The sequence below is a fragment of the Equus przewalskii genome, chromosome 12, assembly GCF_037783145.1.
Source record: "Equus przewalskii isolate Varuska chromosome 12, EquPr2, whole genome shotgun sequence".
In the NCBI taxonomy this organism is placed as follows: Eukaryota; Metazoa; Chordata; class Mammalia; order Perissodactyla; family Equidae; genus Equus; species Equus przewalskii.
Genome location: NC_091842.1, coordinates 20,090,155 through 20,104,924, shown reverse-complemented (window position 1 = coordinate 20,104,924; position 14,770 = coordinate 20,090,155). Strand labels below are relative to the sequence as shown.

Here is a 14,770-nt window from a genome sequence, read left to right as displayed (position 1 = left end):
CTAGCCTGAGTTTTGGACATTTATTCTGTGCCAGGCATTGTGCTAATTCCTTTGTATGCATTGTTTTCAACCCTCACAAAGGCCCTGTGAGACAGGGACAATTATTCCCTTTTTTTAGATAAGGAAACTGAGGCTCAGAGATGTGAAGTGACTTCCTCAGGAGGCTCCAGTAAGTGGCCAGACTGGGATTTAAACGCAAGCTCCACAAAGCCCACTGCACTGCCTCTGGCTAGTAATGGGTGTGATATGATATGTGATATGATAGTAATGGGTATGATATGTCCCCATAGGCATAAGGCCCCAAAGCTCGGAGGGGAGACCTCAGCAGTGACACTGGTGGCTCCTCAGAAGCAAAAGTAGACCCTCTCAGATGCCACAAACCTATACCTTAAGATGCTGGAGTTTGGCTAGGAGACGGTATGGATCCATGAGCTCATCTCTGCCAACAGGTTGACAGATAGCAGGTTGAAAACTGCCTGAATTAAAACCATTCCAATAATATACCATTCCAATAATATGGAATATGCCATTTGAATAATACGCCCACACATCTGACAAAAAAAGGTGGGGGCATTCCCCCCCCCACATCTGCACCCCAGAGAAGCCACACCAGAGCACTGCCTGGGTTGGGAGGAGGAAGGGATCTCTGCCTCTTTATTAAAGCCTTGGATTTCTGGTGGTGTCCTTGCCAGCTGAGAGCGGAGTGATGGTTCCAGAACACTTCGGAGGCTTCAGAGGTGATGGTGCTCATGACTAGGAGTCCCCGTCAAACCAAAGTGTTCAATGAGTTGTGAAAGAGGAGCTTTGAGGCATGTTCTAGAGAGACAGATGGAGGAAAGCATGAGAGGCCAAGAGAAGCACCAGACAGGGTTGAGATCATCTTCCAGATGTCAAGCTGCTAGGCAGAGTTCCCTAGAAAAGAATAAGAGCCTTTTGACTCTTTAGATCCAAGGCTCATGATTTTTTATCCTTATCCCCCACCCATCTATTTATCCATCCACCATTCCCCATCTATCCATCCACCCACCATTTTCCTTCTATCCTCCATCTATCCATTCATCTGTCTCTCCATCCACCCCCCATTCTCCTTCCATCCATGCATGCATTTATCTATTCACACATCTACCCATCATTCCCCATCCATCTTTCCACTCATCCATCTATCCCTCATTCATCCACCCACCCACTCAACTCTCTTCCATTTAATCACTCACCCACTATTTAAACTTCTTGAAAGCAGGGACTCTATTTTGCTCACTTCTAAATTCCAGCCCCTAGAGCAGGGCTGGCGCATAGTAAGTGCTTAATAAAGGTTTAGTGACTTTATCTATACACTTATCCATTCGCCCATTTACCCCCACCATCCATTCACACATTCCCCCATTCAACAATTCAAGAGACAATTCAAAGATCTGTAGGCTTCCATGTTCTTTCTTGAGGATGAGGATGGAAAAGTCTCTTGGGACCAGGGGGGCTGGCAGGTAGATGAGGGGAAGGTATTAGCTCAGGACGAAATTCTCAAACAAGTGCCATTTGGGAAGGAGAGGGAAACCACTATGGTTAGGTAGGGCCCTCACAGGGCATCTTGTCCAAGGCTCCCATTTGACATGGGAAGAAGGGAAGAAACTTGCATAGGGCTAACTATCAAGTTAATAGCAGATTAGCTATTAAGGCCCAGGGCTTTTCTGCTACTTCAAGCTGCTTCCAACACCAAAGCCCAACTGGAAGAAATCAAATGTCCAAAAGGCAATAGAAAGTCAGCTCCTTGATAAGAACAGTGGCTTCTTTTCAGCTGAATTTGCCTGGGGTCATGGTCATGACATTTGAAGTAGCAGCCCCAGTCAGAGAAATGACCATCCCCAAGGCCTGGTGGACCTGGCACATAATAGACACCCCCCCCCCCAAAAATTTGCTGTCAGTTCCTTCTCTGCCTCCCTCATGGACCCCTCTCACCTCCTCTGCCAACCCCTTATGTGGAGAGGTTCTCCATGGCTCCCTCCTCAGTGCCCTCTTTTTTTTCACTCTGCATAAACCCCCACAGGACAATCACACATCCTTCAAGTGCCCACTCCCTCCTAGATCAGATCTCTATTACCAGCCCAGACCGGGACAGTGAGTTTTCGAGCTGTATTTCTAACTGTCTACAGGCTATTTCCACCTGGAGTTCGCATGGGCACCTCAAACCCAATCTGTCCACAGGCGGGAGTGTGCTTGCCATGCTCCAGGAAGAATGAGAAGGCTGGCATGGCTGAGAGCGAGGGAAACAAGGGGAGCAGTTCTAGACAATGAGATCAGAGGGCCAATGGCGTCGGGGAGGAAAGTGATCATATCAGCCCTTGTAAGCCACTGAAAGACTTCAGCTTTTAATCAGAAATGGGGAACTATTGTAGAGCTCTGAACAGAAGCATGACATCATCAGACTAGGTGACCCAAGTCAGAAACCCAGGAGTCATCTGATTCCTTCTTTTATTCCTGTACCATTTTTGATCAATTGCCAAACTCAGTCTTCTTGGTCTCTATTTCTCATATCTGCCCCTCCTCTCATCTCTATTACTACTGCGACAATTCAAGACGTAATCATCTCCAGCTTAGTCTCTTGGAATAATTCCTAACTGGCCTCCCTGCCTCTAGTCTCTTCCCTTTCCCATTAACTCTCCCCTTTGATCACCAGAGTGACTGATCGAAAATTCCAAACTCCCTTGCTCAAAACTCTTCAATGACTGCTCACCTACAGGAAAGCGTCTATGAGGCACACATAAGTTCTCTTGGTTAATCCCTGGCTACCATGCCTGCATACTCCAGCAGTTAAACTGTTCCTGGTCCTACCCTCTCCCCTGCCCTGAGAACACACACACATACACACTCAGTCTATTGAAACTCACCTCTGTGCCTTTGGAATACCCCTACCAGTTTTTTCCTGGAAAATTCTTTCTTTAGGTGTCACCTCCTTCAGGAAGCTCCATGATTCCTTTCCTTCCTGTCTCAACTGAGGCTGGGATAAGTGGTCTTCTTGCTGTTTCCCATTTCTATTACAGGCACTCATTCATATTATATTGTAATTGGCCATTTACTTGACTGGCCCAACACTAAACTGCGAACTCTTCAAGGGCGGAGACTATATCATTCATTTCTGTGCCCCAAGCTCCTAAAACAGGGGCTGGCATTTCGTGTGAACTCTAAACATTTGCTTAATAATGAACGGCCTTGCCATCCATGGACCCAGTACATACCTTGTCACAAGGGGATGGCAGGAGGTGTGCCTTGGTACGGGTTCGGTTTCTGTCGGAGCTAGAGATGGTGAGAGAGAAAGGAGAGGGCTGAGAACTCTGAATTCGAGGGTCAGAGCAGAATAGAATAGGAAGACATGGTTTAAACCCCCCCCACCCCCACCCCACTGGGATATTGTCAAACCCTTGTTCCCTCCCCTACAGGCTCCTCATCTTTCTCCCAGGACAAAGGGCATCTCCCTTGAAGACTCACTCACTGGGTATCAGTGCCTCGGGTCTTGGTGAAGAACACTGGAAATAGAGGCCCCAGGTAGAGAAATTACTATCTCCACAGCTAGAAAGAGATGTGGCTAACGAGGAAGGGGGCTGAGGCGATTCCTGGCCAGCAGGGAGTGGGTACTGGGTGGGGGTTGTGGGGGCACACTGCACAGTCCTGGGGCTGGCTGTGAGATGGGGGAGATGGGCGCAAATTCCTGGAGAGGTCAGCTGTGGTTGGGAGGGGGTGAGGGGCTGGAAGTGGGGCTAACGGAGGGTCTCCGGACACAGTGGTCCTGGCGTGGGGGGTCACCGTGGTTGGATATCTGAGTCCCCCGGTCTTGTGTCTGTTTTCCTTTGGTGGGTACAGGGTTCATGTGGTAGCCAGCGATAAACAAGGCCTCATTAGTGAGTTCTGTGCTGATCCGGGTCAGGAGTTCCTCAGAGCGGGATAATGAAACCTTTTAGGAAAGGGAAAGTCAGAGGGGCTCAGCCTGGGAGTTCCTACATGGGAGTCCTGGGTTTAGGGGCTCCCAGGCTGGGGGCTCTGGGTCTAAGGAGTCTACCGGTGGAGGGCTGTGCCTTGAGGTTTGGCCTAGAAGGCCCTGGAAGTCGGGTGCAGACTTTGGGGGCCTCCGGGCCTCGAGCTGGGGGCTATGGGCTCAGAGTTGAGGCTAGGTCTCAGTGCCCTCAGCCTAGGAGCTCTCTACTTTATTTCACCACCACCTCTAGAATTCCCCTCCAATGCTCACCGGACCTCCACCCAAGGAGGTTGCAGCTTGGGACAGCCCGCTGCCTTTGTTCTCCTCATTCCTGGTAGGAGTGCATGCCATTCCCCTGGGAACAGTTGGAGCCTATGTTAGGTGGAGAAACCAGCTCACTTCCCCCAAACCCGTCCCACCACCATTCCCCAGGCCCAGATTTAAACGAGGCCTTTGGATGAACCATCCTGCTGTCTCAGTTTTCTCTCTGAAAAAAAAAAAATCATTGCCCTGTGTATTCCTAGAGGAGGGAGTGGGCGGAACTCCCACAATCCCCGCCCCGATTTCGCCCCTTTGCCCTGGGGATGACTCTTTGCTGCTTCCCACCCAAGGCCCTTCCCAAGACAAGGCAGCCAACTTGCCGCCCCCGACCTGGTAAACGGGTTGAAATCTTGGGCTACTCGGCAGGAGGGAAGACGAGGAGGTCCAAGGAACCTCAGTTGGTCGCGGGGGACGGGGAGCTGGAGTTGGGGAGGAAGGGTGGAAAGACGGGGACCCGGGGCGGCAGAGCTACCCTTTGCTATAAAGACTTTGGTGTCTGCGGAGGTTCCGAAGCCCGGTTGCCAGGATATTAGGGATTCCAGAACCGGGGGCGGGGGCGGGGGAGGGGCATTTTCCCAGCACGTCGCGTTCGCTCCTCCTGCCTCTCCTCCACCGCCCTCAGGTCCCTCCTTGGGGGCGGTGACCCCAGCGCCAGAAGCTTGAGAAACTTGGGAGGAGCAGGTAGGGTGGAGTCTGGGACCTAATCCTCCTACCACTAGGGGCACGCGTCAAGCAACTTCACCCTAGGCCATCCTCCAGCCTCTCTAGCCGGCACCTCGTAGCCTGGAGCCTGCGAGAGCACATGAGGCCGAAGAGAGGGGGGGGGGGGGGGGGATGTGGACTGTACTAAATAACCCTGCCTCTTGGGGCTGCAAAGACTTGGGAGGGCGGAATCTTTTCCTCTTCCCTTTGTCTCCAGGAAGTCATTTCCTCCGCAGAAAGGAAAGTAGAGCTATGCATCTAGCCTCCTTCTGTTTTGACCTCTCCTTTTCAGTCCCTCCTTTGCTCGGCGTCGACGGTTCTTTGCCCCCTCTCCTCCGTCTGTGCTTTGGTACGAGCCGATGGAAAGGGGCGGAGGGAGGAAAAGGAAAAGGAAGCTCGCAGGTCTTAAAGGGGCCGCAGCCATTTTTTTAAGCCTTTTTTCCCTTTCTCTGACTTTGCAAGTATGAACGCGGAAGAGTAGGTTTCCGGAAGCCGAGCACAGCTGGAACAGCAGGGGCCGCAGCTGGAGGCGGGAGCGCCTGCGGGGCGAGCAGAGGCGAGGGTCTGCCCATAAGAAGGGCGAGTGTGCGCGCCCCCTGCGCCCCGCGCACATCTGGGTCGGCCCATGCTCCGGCGGGCAGCGAGCTTTAACATCTGGGGCCGGGCGGGGGCAGCGGGGGCTTGCGCGCAGTCGGCGCGGCGGATGCGCCGGGCCGGAGGGTGAGGCCGCACATTGGGGCAGGGACGGAGCTGGCGCTTCCAGATTCTGCCAGGGGCGGCAAGGGGGCCGCCGCGATGCCGGGCGAAAATATCTTCCTGTTTGTGCCTAACCTCATTGGTGAGTGCTGCCCGCGGCTCCAGGCCGAACGGGAGGGCGAGGGGCGGTGGGCAGGCTCCCTGATCTCGCCCTGTCTGTCTCCTCCCCGTCCCATCCCAAGGTTATGCCCGGATTGTCTTCGCCATCATTTCTTTCTACTTCATGCCCTGCTGCCCCCTAACGGCCTCCTCCTTCTACCTGCTCAGCGGACTTTTGGACGCTTTCGATGGACACGCTGCTCGAGCCCTTAATCAAGGTGACAGATACCTCCTCCCAGCCAGCCTTTGGGCCCAGCAGCCCTCTGCCCGTTTTCCTGCCTACTCAGGACCTCAGGGTGGGCGGGTACTCGGGAATCGGAGGCCTCCGTTATTCCCTTCTCTGTAGAAAGCAGAAGAGAATGGCTTGGTTTTGTAGCAGAAGGGATTTAAGCTAGCTGTTGAGAAGAACTCACTGATACTGAGGAGTGTGGGCTAGCAAGACTGGACATGGCAGTGGCAGTGCTGTAGGCTTCTCTGAATAAAAACCAGCAGGTGTACGGGGCGTCTACTGAATGCCAGGCACAAGCAATAGGGATTACAGAAGGCGTGTTTGGAGGGAGGATAGAGAAGGCATTCGGACGGCTTCTGGAGGGTTGACTAGCTTTTTAATCTGTTCTCCAGACCCACCTCCAGGACTTCCCCTAAGACTTCAAGTCTCCCTGTCTTGAGACCTGGACCTTTGGTTCTAGGATTGATGAGTTTTGCTCTCTCCACACTCACATTTATCCCCATTTCATGTCATGGTGACCCTTGCCCACTGACCTCACACCCTACAGCTAGCAGCCTGCTTTCCTCCCCAGGCATGGATGGTGGACATTTTCAGTTCTTTTAGGCTCTGCATTAGAGTGAACTACCAAATAAGGCCCCTGGCGTAGATCTGCTGGCTCCTAATAGCCTCTTCCCACCTAATAGTCCTCATTTTTCAGGGACCCGGTTTGGGGCCATGCTGGACATGCTGACAGACCGCTGCTCCACCATGTGTCTGCTGGTCAACCTGGCCTTGCTGTACCCTCGGGCCACCCTTCTCTTCCAGCTCAGCATGAGCTTGGATGTGGCCAGCCACTGGCTGCACCTCCACAGGTCTGCGATTGTGTCTGCGATGACACAACAGTGGGGAGGGGTGAGACTGTATGGGAGGGTGTCTGGAATGGCTTCAGGCTTCTTGGGATGTCTCCTTTTTAGCTCTGCTTTGTTGAAGGATGCTGGGCAAATCCTCTCTGAATCAGTTTTAGTCCTGTTTACAGTGGAATTAAGCAATCTCTAAATTCTTCTGACTGGGTATTTGAGGATTCCAGATAGATAACAGCTCTTGGAAAGGGGCGTGGGGGCGTTTGAATGTTGGCATTTGAATCCTGACTCTGTTCCCAGCTAGGTAATTGAGTGGCTTTGGGCAAGACAGTGGTCCTCAGCTGTGCCCTGGTGCCTCTGTACAGTAGATAGCTGGTGGGGGTTGATATGAGGATTAGATGGGCATTAGTGGTAATGAACACTCATGGATTCCTCCTGTTTTCTCCCCAAGTTCTGTGGCCCGAGGCAGTGAAAGTCACAAGATGATCGACCTGTCTGGAAATCCAGTGCTCCGCATCTACTACACCTCCAGAGTGAGCATTTCCTGCCCCTCCCTTATTTACTCAGCTTAGGCCAAGTCCTAGGCTGAACCTTGGTCCCAAACACCAAGGGCATCCTTGGGCACAAACACCAAGGCAGGACAGCCAACCCAGGGAAAGAGGCCTGTAAGCTGAGGCATGGAGGGTAGAATTGGTGGGGAGGGCCTGTGTAAATTGCTCCAGGCAGCCAGTGGGCATGGGGCCCAGGTGCACCCAGGGAGGAGGAACAGTAGCTGGAGCAGGGAAGGGAGGACGGAGAGAGAATCCAGAGAGGTCTTAGAGCCGGCTCTCAAAAGGCCTTAGGCCCTGACTAGGAGCGTGGACTTCATTCTGGGAGCAGTGGCAGCCTCAGAAAGGATTTTTAAAGAGAGAAGTAATCTGCTGAAATTGTTCTTTCCTTCCACCCTCACCCTACTCCCCTACCCCCTGCATCCCTATTTCCCCAGTATAGTTCCTCCCTGCTGCCCACTGTCAGAGGGTGCCAGCCCCTGTCCCTTACTTGGGCGGGGCGGTGGGGGGCTGCCCCACCCTTTTGCTGAAGCAGCCTCTTTGCGGTTTGTGCAGCCTGCCCTGTTTATCCTGTGTGCTGGAAATGAGCTCTTCTACTGCCTCCTCTACCTGTTCAATTTCTCTGAGGGACCTTTAGGTAGGAGATGAGGGCCTACGTGGGAGGATGGGAGGGGGTTCTGGTCTGCCCAGGGAGGGAAGGCCACCAATTCCTGGGCCCCTCCCTCGCTTGTATCCCATTTTGTCTGTATCGCCTTTGTTCCCTTCCCACAGTTGGCTCCGTGGGTCTTTTCCGAATGGGCCTCTGGATCACTGCCCCCATCGCCTTGCTCAAGTCCGTCATCAGTGTCATCCACCTGATCACAGCCGCCCGCAACATGGCTGCCTTGGATGCAGCAGACCGTGCCAAGAAGAAGTGACCCTGGAACCCCCTAGCCCCTGGCTGCCTACCTGCCATGGGAGTCTCACTGTGCCACGTGGCTCCCCTCTCTCCTAGGAGCTCCCAGGCTCATGTATTCCTAATGTGTTGTCCAACCTGCTGGGAAGGGGGTCAGCCTCTTTGGAGATGTTATCCTCTCCATAATCCTGAGGACCAGTCCCTGCTCCTGTGATCCCTAAGCATCTGGACGTCAAATCAGGAAGGATGCTCACAGGGCCCCGCCCATAGGGACAGTGCTCCTGGAGCGTGAAGAGGCCTGTCTGCGGACTGGGCATTGTCACACCCGCTGGCTCAGCCCTGGGGTCTGGCTTGGCCTGAGACTTTAGGGACATTTGAGTGAATGAGATGGAGTAGGGGCCAGGTTTCCCAAAAGGCAGGGAGTCAGGCCTCTGCCCCTGGCCAGAGAAAGCCTGCAGGTACCATGGCCTGGAGAGAAGGGACCTTCTAGATCCTTCCCCATTGCAGTCTCCTCTGTCTGGTCTATCCTGGGTCTGAAAACCTCAATAATAAAGGCCTGAGACGGAGGGAGGGCTCTTCACTATCCTTCACCGTCCTTTGAGATACTCTTGGATCAGGGCCTGGGTTGAGGGGAGCTTGGGGAAAAAGGAAGATCCATCTGGATGCTTTTCCCCCAGTTGTTTACTGGCTGGCTCCTTCCTGTTGTTCCACACTGACCTCAGAGAGGCCCTCCCTGCCACCCAAGCTCATGCTATGTCCTCTGCCCACCTGCTTTATTTTCTTTACAACTCTCACTGGCCACATTTATTTGTATGCCTGATATTTTCTACCCCCACTAAAATGTAAACTCCACAGCTATAGACTTTTCTTGTTCCTTCTCTATGCCTACAATGAAGATTAACCTTAACCTGGCATATCGTACCTGCTTAATAAATATTCACGAATAGATGAGCTGGTTTCTCCGAGTGAGGTCCTTAGACCACTGGTGGGATAGTTCTTAAAAATTCAGCTTCTTGGACCCAGTACCAAACCTTCAGAGTCAGAATCTCTAGGGATAGGCCCACAAGTCTGCAATTTTCATAAACTCCAGGTGACTGATTCTTCTCCCTGATAATGCTGAGGATCGCTGTTCCTTATTGAATGTCTTTTGGGCACCTACCACATAGTAGACATTGTGGGCATCTGTTCCTAGCAGCTACCCCTACTGTCTAAGCTTTCTCTGGTGTGTGGCACCAGCTTTCTTTTTAAAACTATTGAGCCTACCATATGCCAGATCCTGTGCTGGGCCTTCTTTGCAGATGTTGCTCATTTTACTCACATAATAGCTTAGTCAAGAGGTCCACTCCACGTCTGGGGGAGCTGAAAACTATCGCATGTGTGTTGAGCCTCAACTCCTGTCCTAGGCCCAGGGGATTTGGTGGGAACTAGGCAACCAGCTTTCCAGCCCTCTTGAAGGTCAGACCAGTGAAGGGGGAGCCGATCATGCAGTTAGGGAGGGGCTTGGTGGAGGATGGGAGGAGAAAGCACTGAAACACTCTACTTAAGCGCTGGTGAGGGGGTGGGTATCAAATAGAAAGCTGGTAGGGATTGGGGTGGGAAGGGTTAACGCAGAGGAGAGAATTGGATTCTCAGCTGAGGGAACAGGGAGGCCGGAGAGCACCCTGGGCAGTTGCGGAAATGGAAACAGGTCAGTTTGGCTGGAACACTGAGTGCTGGGGGTTGGGGGCTGGAGAATCGGTGAGAGTTGAGGCGGAAGCCAGCTGGGGCAGCCTGAGGAGCCCAGCAGGGCATTTGGACTTTATCCGGAGGGCCGCACAAAGCTACTGAAGGATATTTCAAAATAATGGGTAAAAGACAGTAAAAAAATTAAATTGCATACATTACAAAAGGATGATGAAGTCTGCCACCTTAAGCTCTCAGTTCTCCCAAGGGGCGACCAGTGCTACTCACTGCTTATGTGTCTGTTTCAATTCTTCGTGTCTACGTGTATATCGTCCCATATTTTAAATTTCGTTTTGTCCATGTTCTGTGTAGTGTTCTGCTCCTGCTGTTGCAAGCGGTTTTTGTGTCCATTACCTCATTTCACCTCACAATCACTCTATACCATGTGCTACACAACACGACAGTCCTATGGTGCCCATTTTCCAGAGAGGAAGTCGAGGTCCTGAGAGGAGCCCAAGCTGGCTGGCTTGGCTCCAGAGCCTGCACCCTTGACATTTACCATACACGGTGGTCCACGTCAGCGGGTTCCTTATTCCACTATTTATTTGTTTAACCACGTCCTGCCACCTGAATGATCCTGCAGTGAATCACCTGGGCACTCTTTGGGGGCACTTGTAGGGTGAACGTTGAAGGGCAGGGCAGCAGGAGGGACAGACTTGGACTTGAAGAAGCTGCCCTCCCACTCTGCAGGTATTCCCGTGCCTGGCTGCTTGCTCTGGGTGGGAGACCAATGAGGTACCCTCCCAGCTCCTGCCCTGGAGCTCTTCTTCCTGTCACCTCTCCCCTCCAGCCGATGAGTCCTCTGAGCACTTGCTCAAGCCCCACAGCCCTGACTGGCTCCTTGGCCCTGACCATTTACAGTGACAGGAGTCTCTAACTTATGTACATCCAGCTCTCTGTGATCTGAGAAAGAGGGAGAGGTGGAGAGGAGGGGTGAGCATCTTCCACTCAAGTGGAATGTGTGCCTGAGGCCTGAGTGACTGGCTCCCAAGACTCCAAGCTCCTCCCCTGTTGAGGCCTGGAGGTTAGCCTGGTGCCTTTGGTCTCATGTCCCGTGGCTGAACTGAGCCCAGGAGGAAACTGCAGAGTGGTCCTGTGACCTCCTGGAGGAGGGGTGGGGAAAGACCAGGCTGAATTGGGTCTTGGAGTCACTATGATTGATCTAGGAGACACAGTGGAGTCGTGTTATGTGTTGCTGTGGTCAGAATGCTTATGTGCCCTCAAAATTCCTATGCTGAAACCTAATGCCCAATGTGACAATATTTGGAGGTGGGGCCTTTAGGAGGGGATTAGGTCATGAGCCATCACGAGTGGGATCAGTGCCCTTCTAAAAGAGGCCCAAGAGAGCTCTCGCCCCTTCCACCATGTGAGGACATAGTGAGAAGGTGCTGGCTGGCAACCAGGAAGAGGCCCCTCAGCAGGACTTGACCATGCCGGTGCCTTGATCTTGGGCTTCCAGCCTCCAGAACTGTGAGAGAGAAATTTCTGTTGTTTATAAGCCATCCAGTCTGCTGGTATTTTGTTATAGCATCTCTGGTGGACCTTAGTCCATTACTTATGTGCAGTAATAACTTTCTGGAAGTCACCTATATGCTTTCACACTGAATGAATAAGCACCATGCACGTTCCATTTGCTTATTCCATTCAATGGCTCTGCCTCAGAGAGGGCACAGGACAGGCGCCATGAATCTACTATTCCTTCCGGTGGTCTTGAATCTCTTCCAGGCTCTCACACTGTGATTAGTCCAAGTAATGCTAACTGCTGTAACAAACCTCAAGACGTATAGTGGCTCAAACATGATAGCTTGTGTCGAACTCATGTTCAGTCCTTATCGGGTGCTCCTGACTGGGAGGTAGCTCTCCCGAAGCAGAGATTCAGGGACTCGGCCTCCTCCCATCTTCAGGTTTCACCGTTTTCAACACATGGCTTCCGAGAGCGCCCTGCTTGCTTGTGTCATGCAGGCAGAAGAGGTGCGCGTGGAGGTTGCACGAGGCTGGTTTTAACGGGGTGGCAGGGAATTGGCACACACTACTTCTGCTCACATTCCATTGGCTAGAACTCAGATTGCCACGGCTCTGTGCAAGGGAGGTTGAGAAATAGATTAGTTGTGGGCCCAGAAGGGGGAGATTTGGTAAATAGCATCACACCATGCTGAGTGTGATTTGCTGTTTAAAGACAGATTTTTCTTATACAAGGAGTCCTTAAACAAATCAATTACTATATCTGGTATGCAACCAAAGATAAGCCAGTTGCGGGGCTGGCCCCGTGGTAGAGTGGTTAAGTTCACCAGCTCCGCTGCAGGCGGCCCAGTGTTTCCTTGGTTCGAATCCTGGGCACGGACATGACACTGCTCATCAAACCACGCTGAGGCAGCATCCCACGTGCCACAACTAGAAGGACCCACAACGAAGAATATACAACTATGTACCGGGGGTCTTTGGGGAGAAAAAGGAATAAAATAAAAAATCTTTCAAAAAAAAAAAAAGATAAGCCAGTTGCTCCAGTGCTGGAGAAAAACAGGCTGTGTTGAACCTCATCAGATATCACACTGTCCTATTCATACTGTATTTTATGGGTGATTTAAGGGACCTTCAAGGGTAAATTAGGGACTTAGAGACTGACTTAGAATCTGGCCCCAGTGCGAGCTGAAACTCCAGTGTATTTCCAGCAAGGCCTGTTTTCCTATCACTGAGGTATACCTTGCCTCCCTCACCATACAATCAGTGCTGGGCCCATATTCACGCATATAATTTAAAGAACAGCTTCCCCTATTGCCTCACAGGATCTCACAGCCTCGTGAGGTACATGTAGTAGTCAGGCCAGGCTAGATTATGCTGTGATAACAAAACCCCCCACATCTCAATTACTTAAAACAGCATACGTTTATTTCACGCTCCTGCCACATGTCTATCGTGGGTCAGCTGTGGCTCTGCTTCATGCCATCTTCCCTCTGGGACCCAGGCTGATAAAGCAGCCTCTATTTGGAATATTGCTGGTCATCACAGAAAAAGCCAGACAGGAGGATGATGTCACTCCCTTTTGCAATTCATCAGTCAGAACAAGTCATATGGCCAAGCCTGATGGCCTATTAGACATCCATGTGAAGACATCAAGTCATCAACTGGAAATCAGGGATCTCAGGGGTGAGATCAGGGACGGAGAAAGGGATTTGGAAGTCAGTGGTATACAGATGATCTAAAGCCATGAGATTGGCCCAGAATGTAGCTGAGTAAGAACAGGGCCCAGAGTGACCCATGATTTACAGGCTGAGCAGAGAAAGTGCAGCTAGCTGGCCAAGGAAACTGAGAAGCTTCCCCTGAGGGAGGAAAGAAAAGTGGAGTAGACGGTCCCGGGACCCCAGTGTGGGTGGCCACTGTGCTGAATCACGGGAGAGGCTGAGGGAGGGGCTAACTGCTGGGTCTAGCAACAGAGACATCACTGGTGATGCTGGTTAGAGCAGTTTCCATGAAGCAAGGGGTGAAGACAGAGCCTAACTGGAGTGGTTTGAGGAGATAATGACAAGTGAGGAGTGGGAACTGAGAAATTTGGCTGTGAAGGAAAAATAGAAGTGGCAGCTGGAGGGGATGTAGGCTAAGGGGGAAGTTTCCTTGTTGGTGCTACATGGGAGAGATTAGAGCATATTTATATACAGATGACGATAATCCGAGGGAGACAGAGAAATTGACAGTGCAGGAGAGAAAGGTGATTGACGTAGGAGAGGATTCAAGGACTTGAGGGGGTGGGATCCAGAGCCCACGGCAGGAGCTGGGCTCAGTGTCCTCAATGGGAACAGGAGGGAGGACAGGAGGCTGGTAGCTTGTTAATTTGCTGCTGGGAAGGGGGGAGAGCCTTCCTGCCCAATTTGCTTCTATTTTCTCAGATGCGAGAGAAAGTGGGCAGGGGTGTGGGAGGTTGGGAGAGGAGGTGTGAATAGTTGTTCTGAAGGGGATCTCGCAAGCTACAGAAGCATAGTCAGAGGCGTTAGGTCTCCCTCGAAATTTGCTGCAACAAGTTTAAAATGAGATCACTCAGCATGTGGGGTGTTCCTCCCCCAGCAACATATAGTTGGTCAGAGGCAGGTAGAGAGGGCGGTAGTTGGTTTAAGATGGGATGGAGCTTTTCCCACTAAGTATCACGGGAGAGCGGAGAGGTGGGGGAGTTAAGGGAGCTTTTGAGTGAGAGTGAGTGAATCACACAACAGACAATGAACTTGAAGCTGGGCAAGACTGAAATGAAAGGGAGGTGTCAATGTTGAGAAAGTGGTTGGGGTCAAGGTCATTGAAGCCTTGAGTTGGAGCAATGGTTGTTGGAGGCAGCAGGAGTTGAGGTTTCAGAGGTGGTGTGGTTGTTAGTAATGACAAGGTCAAGGGATGGCCATGGGAGCCGGTGGGTGAGATGGGAAGGAATGTACCTACCACAGACAATTCTCCAGAGGTCCTTGGCAATAAACAGTGCCAACTCAGCACTCACCGTGTGCCAGATGAAGAGTTTGAAGTTGGTTACCTCTCTTAAGGGAAGACGTAGGAGAGTTTGTAGGAAGCGGGGACGGAGGGGCTGACTCACTTGCCTCTTCCATCAACACTGAGCCAGCACTACCGAGTACTGTGGGCTGACAGCCAGCCCCCGGCCTCCTCGACAAGCTCGGACTTGAGTGGAGCCACTTGCCACATAAATGCAACTCAACTTGGAAAGAG

The 14,770-nt window shown here is 52.0% G+C and overlaps 2 protein-coding genes across 11 annotated transcripts; one reads left to right on the top strand and one right to left on the bottom strand.

Moving 5' to 3' along the window:
• Positions 1-626: 626 nt before the first annotated feature.
• Positions 627-6,882, bottom strand: LOC103547199 (putative protein T-ENOL). 9 transcript variants are annotated; one of them, XM_008514276.2, is made up of 6 exons: positions 6,748-6,882; positions 4,235-4,319; positions 3,796-3,943; positions 3,485-3,518; positions 3,231-3,288; positions 627-912 (listed from the first exon to the last, which is right to left on the bottom strand). In XM_008514276.2, exons 1-6 carry the CDS (start codon positions 6,759-6,761, stop codon positions 877-879), a joined length of 375 nt encoding a protein of 124 aa, XP_008512498.1. In that variant the 5' UTR covers positions 6,762-6,882; the 3' UTR covers positions 627-876. The 9 variants fall into 9 exon arrangements, with proteins under 9 accessions (XP_008512498.1, XP_008512497.1, XP_070424177.1 ...); XM_008514275.2 differs by having other exon boundaries at positions 627-816; XM_070568076.1 differs by lacking the exon at positions 6,748-6,882 and adding an exon at positions 4,999-5,106 and having other exon boundaries at positions 627-816.
• CDIPT (CDP-diacylglycerol--inositol 3-phosphatidyltransferase) lies at positions 4,517-9,304 on the top strand. 2 transcript variants are annotated; one of them, XM_070568073.1, is made up of 6 exons: positions 4,517-4,618; positions 5,926-6,060; positions 6,769-6,922; positions 7,362-7,443; positions 8,014-8,095; positions 8,230-9,304. In XM_070568073.1, the coding sequence occupies exons 1-6, from the start codon at positions 4,549-4,551 to the stop codon at positions 8,373-8,375; spliced, it is 669 nt and encodes a 222-aa protein (XP_070424174.1). In that variant the 5' UTR covers positions 4,517-4,548; the 3' UTR covers positions 8,376-9,304. The 2 variants fall into 2 exon arrangements, with proteins under 2 accessions (XP_070424174.1, XP_070424175.1); XM_070568074.1 differs by lacking the exon at positions 4,517-4,618 and adding an exon at positions 5,379-5,825.
• The last annotated feature ends 5,466 nt before the right edge of the window (positions 9,305-14,770 follow it).

Excerpts from the sequence above, each read along its gene's own strand:
- CDIPT (XM_070568073.1), top strand. The coding sequence starts at position 4,549 with ATGACTCTTTGCTGCTTCCCACCCAAGGCCCTTCCCAAGACAAGGCAG. Across the intron at positions 6,923-7,361 it reads CACTGGCTGCACCTCCACAG|TTCTGTGGCCCGAGGCAGTG; the intron begins GTCTGCGATTGT and ends TTTCTCCCCAAG. Across the intron at positions 7,444-8,013 it reads GCATCTACTACACCTCCAGA|CCTGCCCTGTTTATCCTGTG; the intron begins GTGAGCATTTCC and ends CGGTTTGTGCAG.
- LOC103547199 (XM_008514276.2), bottom strand. Across the intron at positions 3,944-4,234 it reads CCTCCTTGGGTGGAGGTCCG|GTTTCATTATCCCGCTCTGA; the intron begins GTGAGCATTGGA and ends CTTTCCTAAAAG. Across the intron at positions 3,289-3,484 it reads ACCCGAGGCACTGATACCCA|CTCCGACAGAAACCGAACCC; the intron begins GTGAGTGAGTCT and ends CACCATCTCTAG.